At 34.9% G+C, this 15,556-nt stretch overlaps 2 protein-coding genes across 5 annotated transcripts in view; one reads left to right on the plus strand and one right to left on the minus strand.

The window, feature by feature from the left end:
• ARHGAP5 (Rho GTPase activating protein 5) overlaps window positions 1–15,556 on the plus strand; it is a 78,836-nt gene that overhangs the window by 12,865 nt on the left and 50,415 nt on the right. For all 4 annotated transcript variants that reach the window (XM_077908959.1, XM_077908958.1, XM_077908960.1 and 1 more), the window contains exon 2: window positions 1,189–5,076. In XM_077908959.1, the coding sequence (XP_077765085.1) occupies window positions 1,357–5,076 (3,720 nt within the window). In that variant the 5' untranslated portion in view covers window positions 1,189–1,356. The remainder of the gene's footprint in view (window positions 1–1,188; window positions 5,077–15,556) is intronic.
• Window positions 1–15,556, minus strand: part of LOC144321349 (uncharacterized) — a 38,680-nt gene that overhangs the window by 12,140 nt on the left and 10,984 nt on the right. The gene's annotated exons all lie outside the window — the stretch shown is intronic.

Here is a 15,556-nt window from a genome sequence, read left to right on the forward strand (position 1 = left end):
CCTCTTAGTTTTTTTTCTATGTTCTTTATTTTGTCTGGATTGAAGATAATTTTCACACATATTGATGTACATGACTGAATATTTTCCCTGTGTTGTGTAACTGATGTGGTAGAATTGATATATGCTTTTAATTCAACCTCAAAAGAATGTGAAGAATCTATAAATAAAATTCCTATAAATGAGTGTTTCATTCTTCCCACATAAATAACCTAAATTAAATTACATGCAATTCTTCAAGGTTATTTCATGTTGCCTGGTATATCAAATAATTCTAAAAGATTGTCTCAAATATACAATCTCAAAATTATTCAGCTTCGTACAACTCAAAATGTGGTCCATTAGCTTTTTGTAACTACTCTGAGAGGAAATGAATATAGAAATCAAGAACATTTAAAAATAGTCTGACAGTAGTTTTATGTCTATTGAATCTAATAATTGGGGTTTGGATTTTTTTAAAAATTCATTTATTGGATTTTGCAAAATTGGGACCCCCAGATATGAAATAAAAATTGATCCTTCACCTTGATAGTTTGAGAACATTGATCTAGTTAAATACTCAGCATTTGTATTAACTGCCCATTTTTGTTTTCCTTTTGAAGTATTTGTATATTATAAATTGTGGGGGGGGCATAGAATTCGACAGATTTCATAGGAGTGTGTTGAAACTTTCTGAAAAATTTTATTTAATTCTAAACTCTTGCTAAATTTATATGAAATTCTACTTTAGGGAACATGTTTTGAGGAACAATGTAATAGAAAAAAGGTTGTTTTTGAGAGTTGTGAGGGAGTTGTTAAGGCAACTACTACATTTTAATTATCAGCAAGCATAGTCTGTAGTCACAGGAGGCAGGAAAATTGAGGGGGAGAAAAGACCAGTTATTTCTTCAAACTTACAGGAAGGAGTAGAGACAAAATGCACACTTGGTTAATAGAAGTTTATTTTAAGTTTTGTGAAATGTTACCTTAAATTTTGCGTGTAGTTATTTTAATTGTTGGATTTGTCTTAAATTTTGAGGTCATCTTGTATTTATAACAGTAAATCAAACAGTTTTTATGGTGGTTTCCTAAAATACATGTAGCATTTGTTGTTAATGTCCATAGTCTTTTGTTACAAACATCTTTAGTGTGTATGTAATTTAATGTGTAATTCGTGATTAAGTTTTGTCCTTTCTTTTCCCCTCTTTCTAGGAAGATGATCCATATGATCTTGAAGACCTTTCTGCACAGAAATGAGGGAAATACAAAGAACCAAATATAGTTCTGAACTTTGGGATCTGTATTTTGAGATGATTCTATTTTCAGAATGAGAAGTATATCTGGTTATCTTTATGAATGTAGAGACATGAGAAGAGAGTTATGATGGCAAAAAACAAAGAGCCTCGCCCCCCATCCTATACTATCAGTGTAGTTGGACTCTCTGGGACTGAAAAAGACAAAGGTAACTGTGGAGTTGGAAAGTCTTGTTTGTGCAATAGATTTGTACGCTCAAAAGCAGATGAATATTACCCAGAGCATACTTCTGTGCTTAGCACCATTGACTTTGGAGGACGAGTAGTAAACAATGATCACTTTTTGTACTGGGGCGACATAACACAAAATGGTGAAGATGGAGTAGAATGCAAAATTCATGTCATCGAACAAACGGAGTTCATTGATGACCAGACTTTCTTGCCTCATCGGAGTACGAATTTACAACCCTATATAAAACGTGCAGCTGCCTCTAAACTGCAGTCAGCAGAAAAATTAATGTACATTTGCACTGATCAACTGGGCTTGGAGCAAGACTTTGAACAGAAGCAAATGCCTGAAGGGAAGCTCAATGTGGATGGATTTTTACTGTGCATTGATGTGAGTCAGGGATGCAATAGGAAGTTTGATGATCAACTTAAATTTGTGAATAATCTTTTTGTCCAACTATCAAAATCAAAAAAACCTGTAATAATAGCAGCAACTAAATGTGATGAATGCGTGGATCATTATCTTAGAGAAGTTCAGGCATTTGCTTCAAACAAAAAGAACCTTCTTGTAGTGGAAACATCAGCACGATTTAATGTCAACATTGAGACATGTTTCACTGCACTGGTACAAATGTTGGATAAAACTCGTGGCAAGCCTAAAATTATTCCCTATCTGGATGCTTATAAAACACAGCGACAACTTGTTGTCACAGCAACAGATAAGTTTGAAAAACTTGTGCAGACTGTGAGAGATTATCATGCAACTTGGAAAACTGTTAGTAATAAATTAAAAAATCATCCTGATTATGAAGAATACATCAACTTAGAGGGAACAAGAAAGGCCAGAAATGCGTTTTCAAAACATATAGAACAACTTAAACAGGAACATATAAGAAAAAGGAGAGAAGAATATATAAATACTTTACCAAGAGCTTTCAACACTCTTTTGCCAAACCTAGAAGAGATTGAACATTTAAATTGGTCAGAAGCTTTGAAGTTAATGGAAAAGAGAGCAGATTTTCAGTTATGTTTTGTGGTGCTAGAAAAAACACCGTGGGATGAAACTGACCATATAGATAAAATTAATGATAGACGAATCCCATTTGACCTCCTGAGCACTTTAGAAGCTGAAAAAGTTTATCAAAACCATGTACAGCATCTCATATCAGAGAAGAGAAGGGTAGAAATGAAGGAAAAATTCAAAAAGACTTTGGAAAAAATTCAGTTCATTTCACCTGGGCAGCCGTGGGAAGAAGTTATGTGCTTTGTTATGGAGGATGAAGCCTTCAAATATATCACTGAGGCTGATAGCAAAGAGGTGTATGGTAGGCATCAGCGAGAAATAGTTGAAAAAGCCAAAGAAGAGTTTCAGGAAATGCTTTTTGAGCACTCCGAACTTTTTTATGATTTAGATCTTAATGCAACACCTAGTTCAGATAAAATGAGTGAAATTCATACAGTTTTGAGTGAAGAACCTAGATATAAAGCTTTACAGAAACTTGCACCTGATAGGGAATCTCTTCTCCTTAAGCACATAGGGTTTGTTTATCATCCCACTAAAGAAACCTGTCTTAGTGGCCAAAATTGTACAGACATTAAAGTAGAGCAGTTACTTGCTAGTAGTCTTTTGCAGTTGGATCATGGCCGCTTACGATTGTATCATGATAGTACCAATATAGATAAAGTTAACCTTTTCATTTTAGGGAAGGATGGCCTTGCCCAAGAACTAGCAAATGAGATAAGAACACAATCCACTGATGATGAGTATGCCTTAGATGGAAAAATTTATGAACTTGATCTTCGGCCAGTTGATGCCAAGTCGCCTTACTTCTTAAGTCAGTTGTGGACTACCGCCTTTAAACCACATGGGTGCTTCTGTGTATTTAATTCCATTGAGTCACTGAATTTTATTGGGGAATTTATTGGAAAAATAAGAACTGAAGCTTCTCAGATCAGAAAAGATAAGTACATGGCTAATCTTCCATTTACTTTAATTCTGGCTAATCAGAGAGATTCTATGAGTAAGAATCTACCAATTCTCAGGCACCAAGGGCAACAGTTGGCAAACAAGTTACAATGCCCTTTTGTAGATGTACCTCCTGGTACGTATCCTCGTAAATTTAATGAAACCCAAATTAAGCAGGCTCTCAGAGGAGTATTAGAATCAGTTAAGCATAATTTAGATGTGGTAAGCCCAGTTCCCACCAGTAAGGATATATCAGAAGCTGACTTGAGAATTGTCATGTGTGCCATGTGTGGTGATCCTTTTAGTGTGGATCTTATTCTTTCACCCTTCCTTGATTCTCATTCTTGTAGTGCTGCTCAAGCTGGACAAAATAATTCTCTAATGCTTGATAAAATCATTGGTGAAAAAAGGAGGCGAATACAGATCACAATACTATCATACCATTCCTCAATTGGAGTAAGGAAAGATGAACTGGTTCATGGGTATATATTAGTTTATTCTGCCAAACGGAAAGCGTCAATGGGAATGCTTCGAGCATTTCTGTCAGAAGTTCAGGACACCATTCCTGTACAGCTGGTGGCAGTTACTGACAGCCAAGCAGATTTTTTTGAAAATGAGGCTATCAAGGAATTAATGACTGAAGGAGAACATATCGCAACTGAGATCACTGCTAAATTTACAGCACTGTATTCTTTATCTCAGTATCATCGGCAAACTGAGGTCTTTACATTGTTTTTCAGTGATGTTCTAGAGAAAAAAAATATGATAGAAAATTCCTATTTATCTGATAATACAAGGGAATCAACCCATCAAAGTGAGGATGTTTTTCTGCCATCTCCCAGAGACTGTTTTCCATATAACAACTACCCCGATTCAGATGATGATACAGAAGCACCACCTCCTTACAGTCCAATTGGAGATGATGTACAGTTGCTTCCAACACCTAGTGACCGTTCCAGATATAGATTAGATTTAGAAGGAAATGAGTATCCTATTCATAGCACCCCAAACTGTCATGATCACGAACGCAACCATAAAGTGCCTCCACCTATTAAACCTAAACCAGTTGTACCTAAGACAAATGTGAAAAAACTGGATCCAAACCTTTTAAAAACAATTGAAGCTGGTATTGGTAAAAATCCAAGAAAACAAACTTCCCGGGTTCCTTTGGCACATCCTGAAGATATGGATCCTTCAGATAACTATGCGGAACCCATTGACACAATTTTCAAACAGAAGAGCTATCCTGATGAGATATATGCTGTCCCAGATGATAGTCAGACTCGCTCTATTAAAATTCGAAACTCATTTGTAAATAACACCCAAGGAGATGAAGAAAATGGATTTTCTGATAGAACGTCAAAAAGTCATGGAGAAAGAAGGCCTTCAAAATACAAATATAAATCTAAAACCCTGTTTAGTAAAGCCAAATCTTACTATAGAAGAACACATTCAGATGCAAGTGATGATGAGGCTTTTACCACTTCTAAAACAAAAAGAAAAGGAAGACATCGTGGAAGTGAAGAAGATCCACTTCTTTCTCCTGTTGAAACTTGGAAAGGTGGTATTGATAATCCTGCAATCACTTCAGACCAGGAATTAGATGATAAGAAAATGAAGAAGAAAACTCACAAAGTAAAAGAAGATAAAAAGGTAAGTTCAACTCATAGTAAGTAATGTTTATGAAGATACTTGTTTTTGCCTTTTAAAATATGTATTTAAAAATAAAATAAAATATGTATTTTTTAAAGATAATGAATTTAAGTTTGAGAACTTAGGATACTTTAGGTCATTCAGTAAATATAATTAGCAACTCTTTAATTTTCTGAATACTTTGTGAGGGCGAATTATTTTCATTATAAATTGCCTTTTTTTTTTGTTTCTTGTGCCTTATTTAGTGTAGATGTTTGAATTCATATTCTTCAGTATAATCATTCCAGGTGATTATGTTTATTTTCCTTATAGAAACCTAGGAAGAGAGTGATTTTGCTCTTTTGTTGTTGTTGTTTTTAAGTGTCCCGTTTATCTCTTTTTGCCTTCTTGAGCTGTCAGTTTTGCAATATTAATTTGATATACCTGTCTCATTCAAGGAGATTAACAATATAGTCAAACCTAGTAATTTGTAATATTGGAAATTTACTAACAGTTCTAGGAAAATCTTCTTTGTGGATGGTGGTGTTTTGCCTAAACACATGTAGAAAAGTTTCTGAAGTTTGAATTGTGGTATTCTGACTAAATAGCAGTATTTCAGTAGATACTAATTTACCTGGTGGTATTAAGCACTAAAAGCTTAAATATGTATGCTAAAGTGTATTTAATAATTTTCATTGGATCTTTATCACAGTGGTACTTTAGCACCTTCACTTCTAGTACTCTTCATTCTTGAGTATGCACAAGCTTTGTTCAAGATTTTTGTTGTTTTAAGGTAGCTTTCAGCAGGCTTTTATTCTTCACGTTGATAGTTTCTTCATCAGTTACATCCATAGTCTTAATATGTGTTAACTATGGGTACTCGCACACACGCTAATAATTAAATCTCATTGGCATCTTTCATGCTCACATATTATCGCTAGTCCTCCCTACATATTTTATCACTGCCAAAAAACTTCAGCACTTTTTCTCAGTTTATGCTATTAAAACTACTTAATGCTTAGTAACAAAGACAAAGCATTTACAGTTTTTACATTTTAAATTGCTTTTGTGATAGTGTTTTTCCATTTTTGGTCATAAGTCTACTTAACTGTTTTGGTGACTTTTTTTGTTAAATTTCAACTTAGAGAATAGTTGGCGGAACAGTAAAAGGAACTTTCATATACGCTTTACTGATATTACCAGTTGTTCACATTTTGCCTTGCTTCCTTAATCTATTTATTGTGGGTATTTATTGGTATTTATTCATTTTGAGCCCTGTGAGATTAAGTTGGAGATATTGGACTCTTTTTACCTAAGTACTTTATTCCCTAAGAATAAGAACATTCTCTTAAATAGCAATAGTACGGATATCAAAATCAGGAAATTCAGTAATGATACAGTATTATTTAATATACAGTCTGTGATCGAAAACATAGATTTTGAACGTGTCAGACATCTTATTAGTTTTCTTTTATATCTTCTCCCAATGTTCCCTAATTTTTATTCAGTTCCAGTAATAATGTATACATATTTTTTTTCACTTAGTTGTATTTCACCATATTGCTCCGTAGTATTTTGATTATAGTTTTAGTCATTATATTGTTTTCCATTTAGCAAGTTGTATTAAAACTGGGTGGTTAGGCTTCCAGATTTTATTTTATTTTATTTTATTTTATTTTATTTTATTTTATTTTATTTTATTTTATTTTATTTATTTTATTTATTTATTTATTTATTCATTCATTCATTCATTCATTCATTCATTCATTCCAGATTTTAAATTTTGCTATTTTTCATTGCAGTGGCCAGTTTGCATAAAGGTTTGTTCCTTTTCATTTATTATAGCAACTGGAATCACTAGATTAGAGACATGAATCTTTCAATGACTTGATATTTATTACTATAGTGTTTTTAGTATTAATTTCTTGATTATGAGCATTGTATGGGGAAGGAATACATTAAATTTGTATTTATATTCTGAAATTTTAGCACAGCCTCCGATTCCAGTTAGTTTATTAATAACTTCCTCAAATTGAATTAAATTTCCTCATACCTGATTTGTCTTATTTAGTCTCTTAATATGCATGGTCCCTGACTTATAAGATGGTTCAGTTTAGGAATTTTCACCTTTATGATGGTGCAAAAGCAAGTAGAAACCATACTTAGAATTTTGAATTTTGATCTTTTCTTGGGCTAGGGAGATGCAGTATGATACTCTTGAGTGATGCTGGGCAATGGCAGCAAGCTGTAGCTCCATTCATCCAGATGACCACAAGGGTGAACAACCATTTTGTTTTTCACTTTCAGTAGAGTATATTCAATAAATTAAAAGATACTCAACACTTTATTAATAGCATAGGCTTGCATTAGATGATTTTGAGCAACTGCAGTCTAATGTGTTTTGAGCGCATGTAGGGTAGGCCAGGTAAAGTATGATGTTCAGAATGTTAGGTGTATCAAGTGCTTTTTTCATAGGGTTATTGGGTTTATTGGGATGTAACCCTATCATAAGCTCAGGAATACAAGTGTTTTATTGACTTTAAAATCCAGGGTTTTTTGTTTTGTTTTTAACAGCTCTTAAATCTGGATATGTCTAACAATTAATAGCATATCTTAATTAACACAAGATTTTATACTTTTTTTTTTTTAGTGGTATATCAAGTAATGGTGGTATTTACAATCACTACATCTTAAAGTTGACAAACAGCAGTTTGTCTTTATTTTTTTATTATTCCACAGAAAAAAATGGACCTAGATTCTTTTCCTCCACACTTGCAAATGGTTCATATATTTCATTCCACTCAATCTTTTGTTTAATGATCTCTTTTCATTCCGTGTCAGTCTTTTCCTCACTTCTATTGAAGTGGTGAGCTGACTTTGAGTCCTATTTATAATCTGCTTTTAGTTGTCTTAAATCACAGTAGTTTCAGCTGTCTTACTTTTAGAGCTAGTTTAGAATTTCCTTGCACTTATAACATTGCTTTAATTTTTAGATTCAGGGGATCCCTGGGTGGCTCAGCGGTTTCACGCATGCCTTTGGCCCAGGGCACGATCCTGGAGTCCTGGGATCGAGTCCTGCGTCAGGCTCCCGGCATGGAGCCTGCTTCTCCCTCTGCCTGTGTCTCTGCCTCTCTCTCTCTCTCTGTGTGTCTACCATAAATAAATAAAAATAAATCTTTAAAAAAAATTTTAGATTCATGTATTATGATATTTGAACTCTAAGAAAATTGGAGAAATTATATTTTAGAAGCTTTTACATCTATAAGTAATTTTTAAATCAGGTGTAACTTAAGAGTTTAGTTTCATAAGCATAGGTTACAATGAAATTTCATAGATAGTTTTTTTTTTTCCCACAGATACAGTTTTGTGTCACAGTTGTGTTTTATGGCTTTGTATATATGCACGGTGAAATGCTTTAGCTTACTCCAAGACTATTATTTTTAAAATTTTTATTTTATTTAAATTCAATTAATATATAGTTCAGAAGTAGAGTTCAGTGATTCATCAGTTGTATATAATACCCATTGCTCATTACATCATGTACCCTCCTTAATGCTCATCACCCAGTTACCTCATCTGCCCACCCCCACCCCTCCAGCAACCCTCAGTTTGTTTTGTATGGTTAAAAGTCTCTTATAGTTTGTCTCCCTCTCTGATTTTGTCTTATTTTTATTATATCACAGTTATCCATGGTATTTTTTTTTTTAAGCATTACAGAGAAAGACTGGAGCACTTTAGTTTGACTTAGTTTGCCTGAAAATATTTTCACCGTCAGCTGGACTTGAGTAATTGTCCTCTCATGTTTCAGTTCAGTAAGCATTCACTAAAAACCTGCTAAACACTTAAAATCTGTAGAAAAAGCTATTGAAGGATATAAAACGTTGAAGACGTGCATCCCTTAAAGAGCTTAAATGGTATTTTGAGAGATCATACCTTGTGCTTGGGGCATTGTTAAGAAAGTACTACTAGAGCAATTTAAGGAAGCATAGTGTAATAGTTAAGAGCACCTGTTCTGGAGCCAGACTTCTGAATTTGAGTCCAAGCTCTGCCACTTCCTACCTGTAAATGTGTAACCTCTCTGCACTTCAACTAGGAAAATACAGATAATCATACTTCTTTTTTTTTGTTTTAAGATTTTATTTATTTATTTATGAGAGACACAGAGTGAGGCAGAGACATAGGTAGAGGGAGGAGAAGCAGGCCCCATGTGAGAGCTGGATGTGAGACTCGATCCTGGAACTCCAGGATCACAACCTGAGCCAAAGGCAGACGGTCAACTGCTTGAGCCACCGAGGCATCCTGATAATCTTTTTTTTTTTTTTTTTTTTTTTTTTAGAGATTTATTTATTTATTAATGAGAAACAGAAAGGCAGAGACATAGAGGGAGAAGCAGGCTCCTTGCAGAGAGAGCCCGATGTGGGACTCGATCCTGGATCCTGGGATCACACCGTGAGCCAAAGGCAGATAGATGCTCAACCGTTGAGCCACCCAGGCAACCCAATAGTCATACTTCTTAAGACTGTTATGAGAAATCAGTTCATATTTATTTGGAACAGTGCCTGACACATTGGTAAATTTGTTAAGTAAAAAAAGTGTATACACTATTCTGTGATAGTATTGCTTAAATAAAAATTTTTTTAAAGATTTTATTTATTCATGAGAGAGACAGAGAGGCAGTGACGTAGGCAGAGGGAGAAGCAGGCTCCCCATGAGGACCCTGATGACTCAATCCTGGATCCCGGGATCACGCCCTTAGCTGAAGGCAGACGCTCAACTGCTAAGCCACCCAGGCTTCCCGCTTAATTATAAATATTAAAATAATACAGACAGAGAGATTGCCATAGAGTGTATAGAATTAATTTCACAAGATTTCATGAAGAGAAAGGTGTAAATCACCAGTTTGGGGTATTTTGATTGGCTTTGAGGAAGGATAAAATGTATTTTAGGTGGAGAGAATCATTTGTACAGAGGCATAAAATTGTGACTAAAGTAAGGTGAGAGATGACAGGAAACTGCTCTTTTAGGGATATTGAGAAATAGCCTTGCATTTATAAAAATCTGCTAAACTGAAGAGCTAGTTTAAATCCAAAAGCAGGTTACTAAGCAAGCCCTGAGAAGTAAGGAAAGTTGTGTTGGACTTGAGGTTGAAGGTAGGGAAGAGATTGGCATCACATAGTCTAGGTGGGAAGCTGATATACGTATAGTTTTATTTTTTTTTAAAAAATTTTTTAATGGGCTCCACGCTGAGTATCAAGCTCAGTATGAGGCTTGAACTCCCAACCTTGAAATCAAGGCCTGAACTGAGATCAAGAGTTGGATGCTTAACCAGCTGAACCACCCAGGCACCCTTAGTTTTATTTGTATTTACTTAAGAATTTATTTTTAAGTGTTCTTTATACCTAGCATGAAGTTGAAACTTAGAACCTCATGACCAAGAGTCACATGCTCTACCAACTGAGCCAGCCAGGTACCCCTGCATACCCAGTTTTAAAGTCATAGGGATACAAAGACCAAATGAGAAATCAATAAAGCCAGAAGTTGATTAAGAAGACTAGAAAAATAGACAAGTGTCCTGCAAGATTGATCAGAAAAAAGAAGGCATAATTAAATACTGAGAATTAAAAAGCGAACATAATCATAGATCAGATTAAAAAGAAAATACTGTCAAGACATTTAAAAGTTTAAACAAAATTAACAAACTCCTACAAAATAGAATGTACCTAGACAGAGCTTTGAATAATCCCATAACTATTAAATAAGTTGTGGAGTAGTAGTTCTATCTTGTATAAGAATACCATGCCCAGATCAAAGTCCAAAAGACTTTTCAAGGAACAAATCATTTCAGTGTTGTACAGACTTCCAGGAAACAGCAGGAGAATACATTCTTTAATTCATTCTCTGAAGTCATTTAGTCCTTTCTTTTTATTTTTTAAGATTTTATTTATTTATTTGACAGCTAGAGCCAGAGAGCACAAGCAGGGGGAATGGCAGAGGGAGAAGAAGAAACAGGCTCCTCACTGTGGGGCTCAGTCCCAGTATCCTGGGATCATGACCTGAGCTGAAGACAGATGCCTAACTGATGAACTGACTGAACCACTCAGGTACCCCTGAAGTCATTTAGTAGTCTTCATTTCAGAACTAGACAAGGATGGTATAAGAAAGAAAAAGTATAGTCCTGTTTTGCTTAGGAGTGTATATGGAAAAAATCCTAAATGAAATACAGGTCTACAGACTCCTGACAAATTTTAAAATCCAACAATTTATGAAAACGAAGTTAGTTTAATTTTTTAACTTTGTAGCACAATCTGATTTGACCTGTTCTTGGTGGCAAAATCTGATTTGAGGCTATTTTTATCATTGTTTATCTTAGAGTAAATAACTACAGTTCATTGCAAAAATATTAGTATATTTGAGTACAGGGAACTGATCCACAATTTAATGGGATTACATAATTGACATTTTTTGCATTGTACATTATGACGAATGTCAGAAAGTTTCCAAAATTTTTTAAAAATTTTATTTATTTACTCATGAAAGACACAGAGAGAAGGGAGAGACAGGCAGAGGGAGAAGCAGGCTTCCCACAGGGAGCCTGATGTGGAACTGGATCCCAGAACTCCAGGACCATGCCCTGAACCAAAGGCAGACGCTCAACTGCTGAGCCACCCAGGCATCCCAAAATTTCCAAATTCAAAAACCTGTTTCCCTCAAGGGTTTTAGATAAGGGATTTTGGACCTGTAAACAGCAAAAAGCATGCAACAACAATAGATGAAATGCACTTCATAATTTAACAAATTCATAGAAAATTATATTGTGAACAGATAAGAATCTTAACAAGAAAATCCAAGGTATCTATAAATAATAAGTGAAATCTGCAACAAACATGCTTAATGGGGGAAATGGATTCCTTTTTCAACCTGGAACAAGATAATGTACACACTGTTACTACTTTATTCCATATCATGTGGATATCCTACTCCAAGCAATAAGGAAAAAAAAAGCATGAATATTGGAATGAAGGAAACACAATTGTCATTATTGACTGATGTGATTGTTTATGTAAAAGCCAAAAAGGATCTACAAATAAATTATTATTAGATAGAAGAGTTAGCAAAATATCTTGATATATCTCAGTAACCAAAAGTCCATTGCATCTCTGTATGTCAGCAATAAACAACTAGTAAAAATAGAGAAAGTGTCACTTTAAAAAACATGGTAGATTATCCAGTGCCTGGGAGTAATTATAACATGTGCAAATCAGTATGTAGAAAGGTGAAAAACTATTGAAAGACCGTGAAAAAGATCTAAATAAATGAGGAACTCTAGTGCCTTCCTATCCATGAATATAGTGTATCATGAAGAAGTCCTTGCTCTTCAGGCTAATCTCTGCGTTCAGTGTTTCATTCAAAGTGTCAGGATTTTCAGGTAATTTCATACACTGATTCTAACCCATATATGGAAGAGTAAAGAGCTTAGAATAGGACACTTAAGAAAGGCAAAGGTGGATTGTTGGTGATGGGTGATATGTGCTTATTTTATCAGATAATGTAAACCTTTGGCATGTAAAACTGTTATTGGCACAGATAGGTACATTGACCAATGGAATTGAATAGAGCACCTCAAAACATACAGTCCTCTGGGGTGGAGCTGTTATTCCAACATGGTAGCTGTATGGGGCTATTGCAGTGTGGCTAATCTAAATTGGAATGTGCTAATCTAGAGAGTAAGAAAGGCCTCCCTGAGAAGTTATTTTAAGTAAGATCTGATGGGTTAATAATAGGACTTAAGTAAGGGAATAGTTGGGTGAACAGAAGAATATTTAATGCTGTATGAATAGATTGTTTATTTTGTAAAGGGAATGTGGTATGTTCTTCAAAGAGGCCCCTGTGGGTGGTCATTAATCTAAGGAAGGTGCTGGCATACTTTCTGTAAAGAGCCAGATAATGCTTTAGGCTTTGCAGGTTAATATAGCCTCTGTTATAAGTGCTCAGATCTGCTGTTAGGGTACCAAAGCAGCCACTGACAGTATGTAAACAGATGAGTATGGCTGTTTTCAAAAACAGGCAGCAGGCTGGATTGGGTCCCCAGGCCATAGTTTCCTGATCCTAATTTTGTGGGAGAGAATAGTACAAGGAGAGGCCTGAGAGTTGGGTCGAGGCTTAGACCTTTTTAGCATTGTTAGACATTTTTGTTATTTAGCTTTACAGTAATTTGCATCCAACAGTGGTTGGATTTGAAATAACTTCTTTTCAGTATGGAGAATGGGTTGAGTGATGGAAGACCAATTGGCATATTACAGTAATCTAAATCATGATAAAAGCTTTGAGTAGTTGCGGTGGGGAGGGAGAATGGTGGCAGTGGAGAGAATGAGGTGGATTTGAGAGTACTTAAAATCCCTAAGGTTTGATTATGTGTATTGTAGTGGGGAAGAGTGAGGATGGTGAATGAGCTAGGAAAGATACCTTCTTGGTTTCTAGCTTCTGCAGCTTCAAGCACTGATGCTGTTTATGATGTAGAACATGAGAAATTTACCAGGCTTGGAGTTGGGGAGTGGAAATTAAAACTGGCTGTAGAGTTCAAGTGGAGATGCCAATTTAGCAGTTAGTTGTAACAGTCCTCACAGGAGAGGTCTAAGTTAGAGATACATATTTAGGAGCCAATAAAGTAGAGATGGCAATAGATTAAATTGACCTAGGGAGAGTACAGAAGAGTACAGAGTCTTGAGGTAAGGAATCGACAGCGTTGAAAGGCCAAGTAGTAAAGATGATCCTTAAGAACAGAAGGTAGAGAGTAAGAGTAACACTTATTAGCCTTTTTGAACTGATTCTTTCACTTGTAAATTAATGATTATAATACCTGAAATTGTGATCGGAATCAGAACTATGTGTTTCAAATTCTTGGCATGTAGCGGTGCTTTTAATAAATGCTGTTACAGTATGTATCAGGCTTGAAATAGCCTCATATACTCTGGCTGTATTTCATAACAGTCCTTTGTCCTGTTATGCTGGATTAGTTTCTGGACTTATTTTAATTTTTAGTTTTTTTTAAAGATTTATTTACTCATGAGAGACACAGAGAGGCAGAAGCAGACTCCCTGCGGAGAGTCCCAGTTTGGTACTCGATCCCAGTACCCTGGGATCACGACCTGAGCCGATGGCAGAGCTCAACCACTGAGCCATCTAGGTGCCCCTGGACTTATTTTTAAATTCAGTACTCTTAGGAATTCTGAACTTGAGTTTATGCATTTCTTTGCCCACCCCACCCCCCCAAAGAGGAAAGGTCATTTTATTTACCTTCATTCTTTGATTTCAAGATGGGAGCAGTAGGCTAGGAATCTTCTCAGATTCCTTAACACCTGGAAAATCGTAACTTTTGGGTACTAATAGTATGTAAGGAAGGCTCAGAAATCTGTTTCTCTTAAACTGGACTTGTCATTCCTGCCAAAGAAGGCTGTATGCTTTTTTTGTCTTTTACACTCCCAAGATGAGTTTAGTGTTATTAGATCAAAACCTCGTATGTTTCTTGATTGCAACCATAGGAATTATTTTGTTTAAATCGTACATGTAAATGTTTCTACATAAATCTCAAAAAAAAACCACTTGCTGCTACTGTATACATTATTTTGATTTTCTAGTCTATTATGGTGAAATCAAGAGGTGCTAGTTGTGACCTACTGAGTTGATTTCATAACCTACAAGTGTTTGAAAAAATGCTTTAAGAAAAAGAACTGAATTGAGAAATTTGAGTTGTATAGATAAATTTGCCGTTTTTAACACTCGTTCAATGAAACAAGGTATACCTGTGTTTAAGCCAGTTTGGTTTCTCTTCAGTATCTATTTCAGTGCTGTTACCTTGATTCAACAGTAAAATACTTTGTGAATTTATAGTGTATTAGAGTAAGTCAGTATTAAGATGATTTTTCATTTTTAGCTTTTTAAAAATTGTTTTCCTATCTTGCTTCCAGGTCCTGAATCTTTTCATTCTCTTGCTTAGTGATGACCAGTTCCTATTTTATTTTCAAATGCTGCTTCCAGTCTGTATTCTTTCCTCTGTATCTTACTGCTTCTTTCTTAGTAAACCTGACTCTCAGATAATATCTTAGAAGATTCTGTTTTAGCCATTGTAATAGCACTTGGGGAAGAATACCAAAATAGGTATGTAACCTTCAAAAAGACCAGAGGTCTGTATGTATATATTGAATCACAGAATGTTAATTTAATATTAGTAAATAGTGAATTGATAAGTGATATTAATTAATATAGTAGATCCTTTAGAATGTAATAAATATTAAGCTTAGAATTATTTGACTTATAACTTCTAGAATCTCAGTCCTTATTAAGTAAAATACCTTTTAAAAATACTTTTACCAAACAGTGGTGACCAGAGTTTTCTCTTGATTAGAAATTGTTCATTCCAGATAACAAAAGTAATGAGCTACATGTCTATATTGAACCGTTGTCTATATCCAAATGCATAAGTTATAGGGTAAGTTTGCTTTTC

The sequence above is a fragment of the Canis aureus genome, chromosome 9 (assembly GCF_053574225.1).
Source record: "Canis aureus isolate CA01 chromosome 9, VMU_Caureus_v.1.0, whole genome shotgun sequence".
NCBI classification, from domain to species: Eukaryota; Metazoa; Chordata; class Mammalia; order Carnivora; family Canidae; genus Canis; species Canis aureus.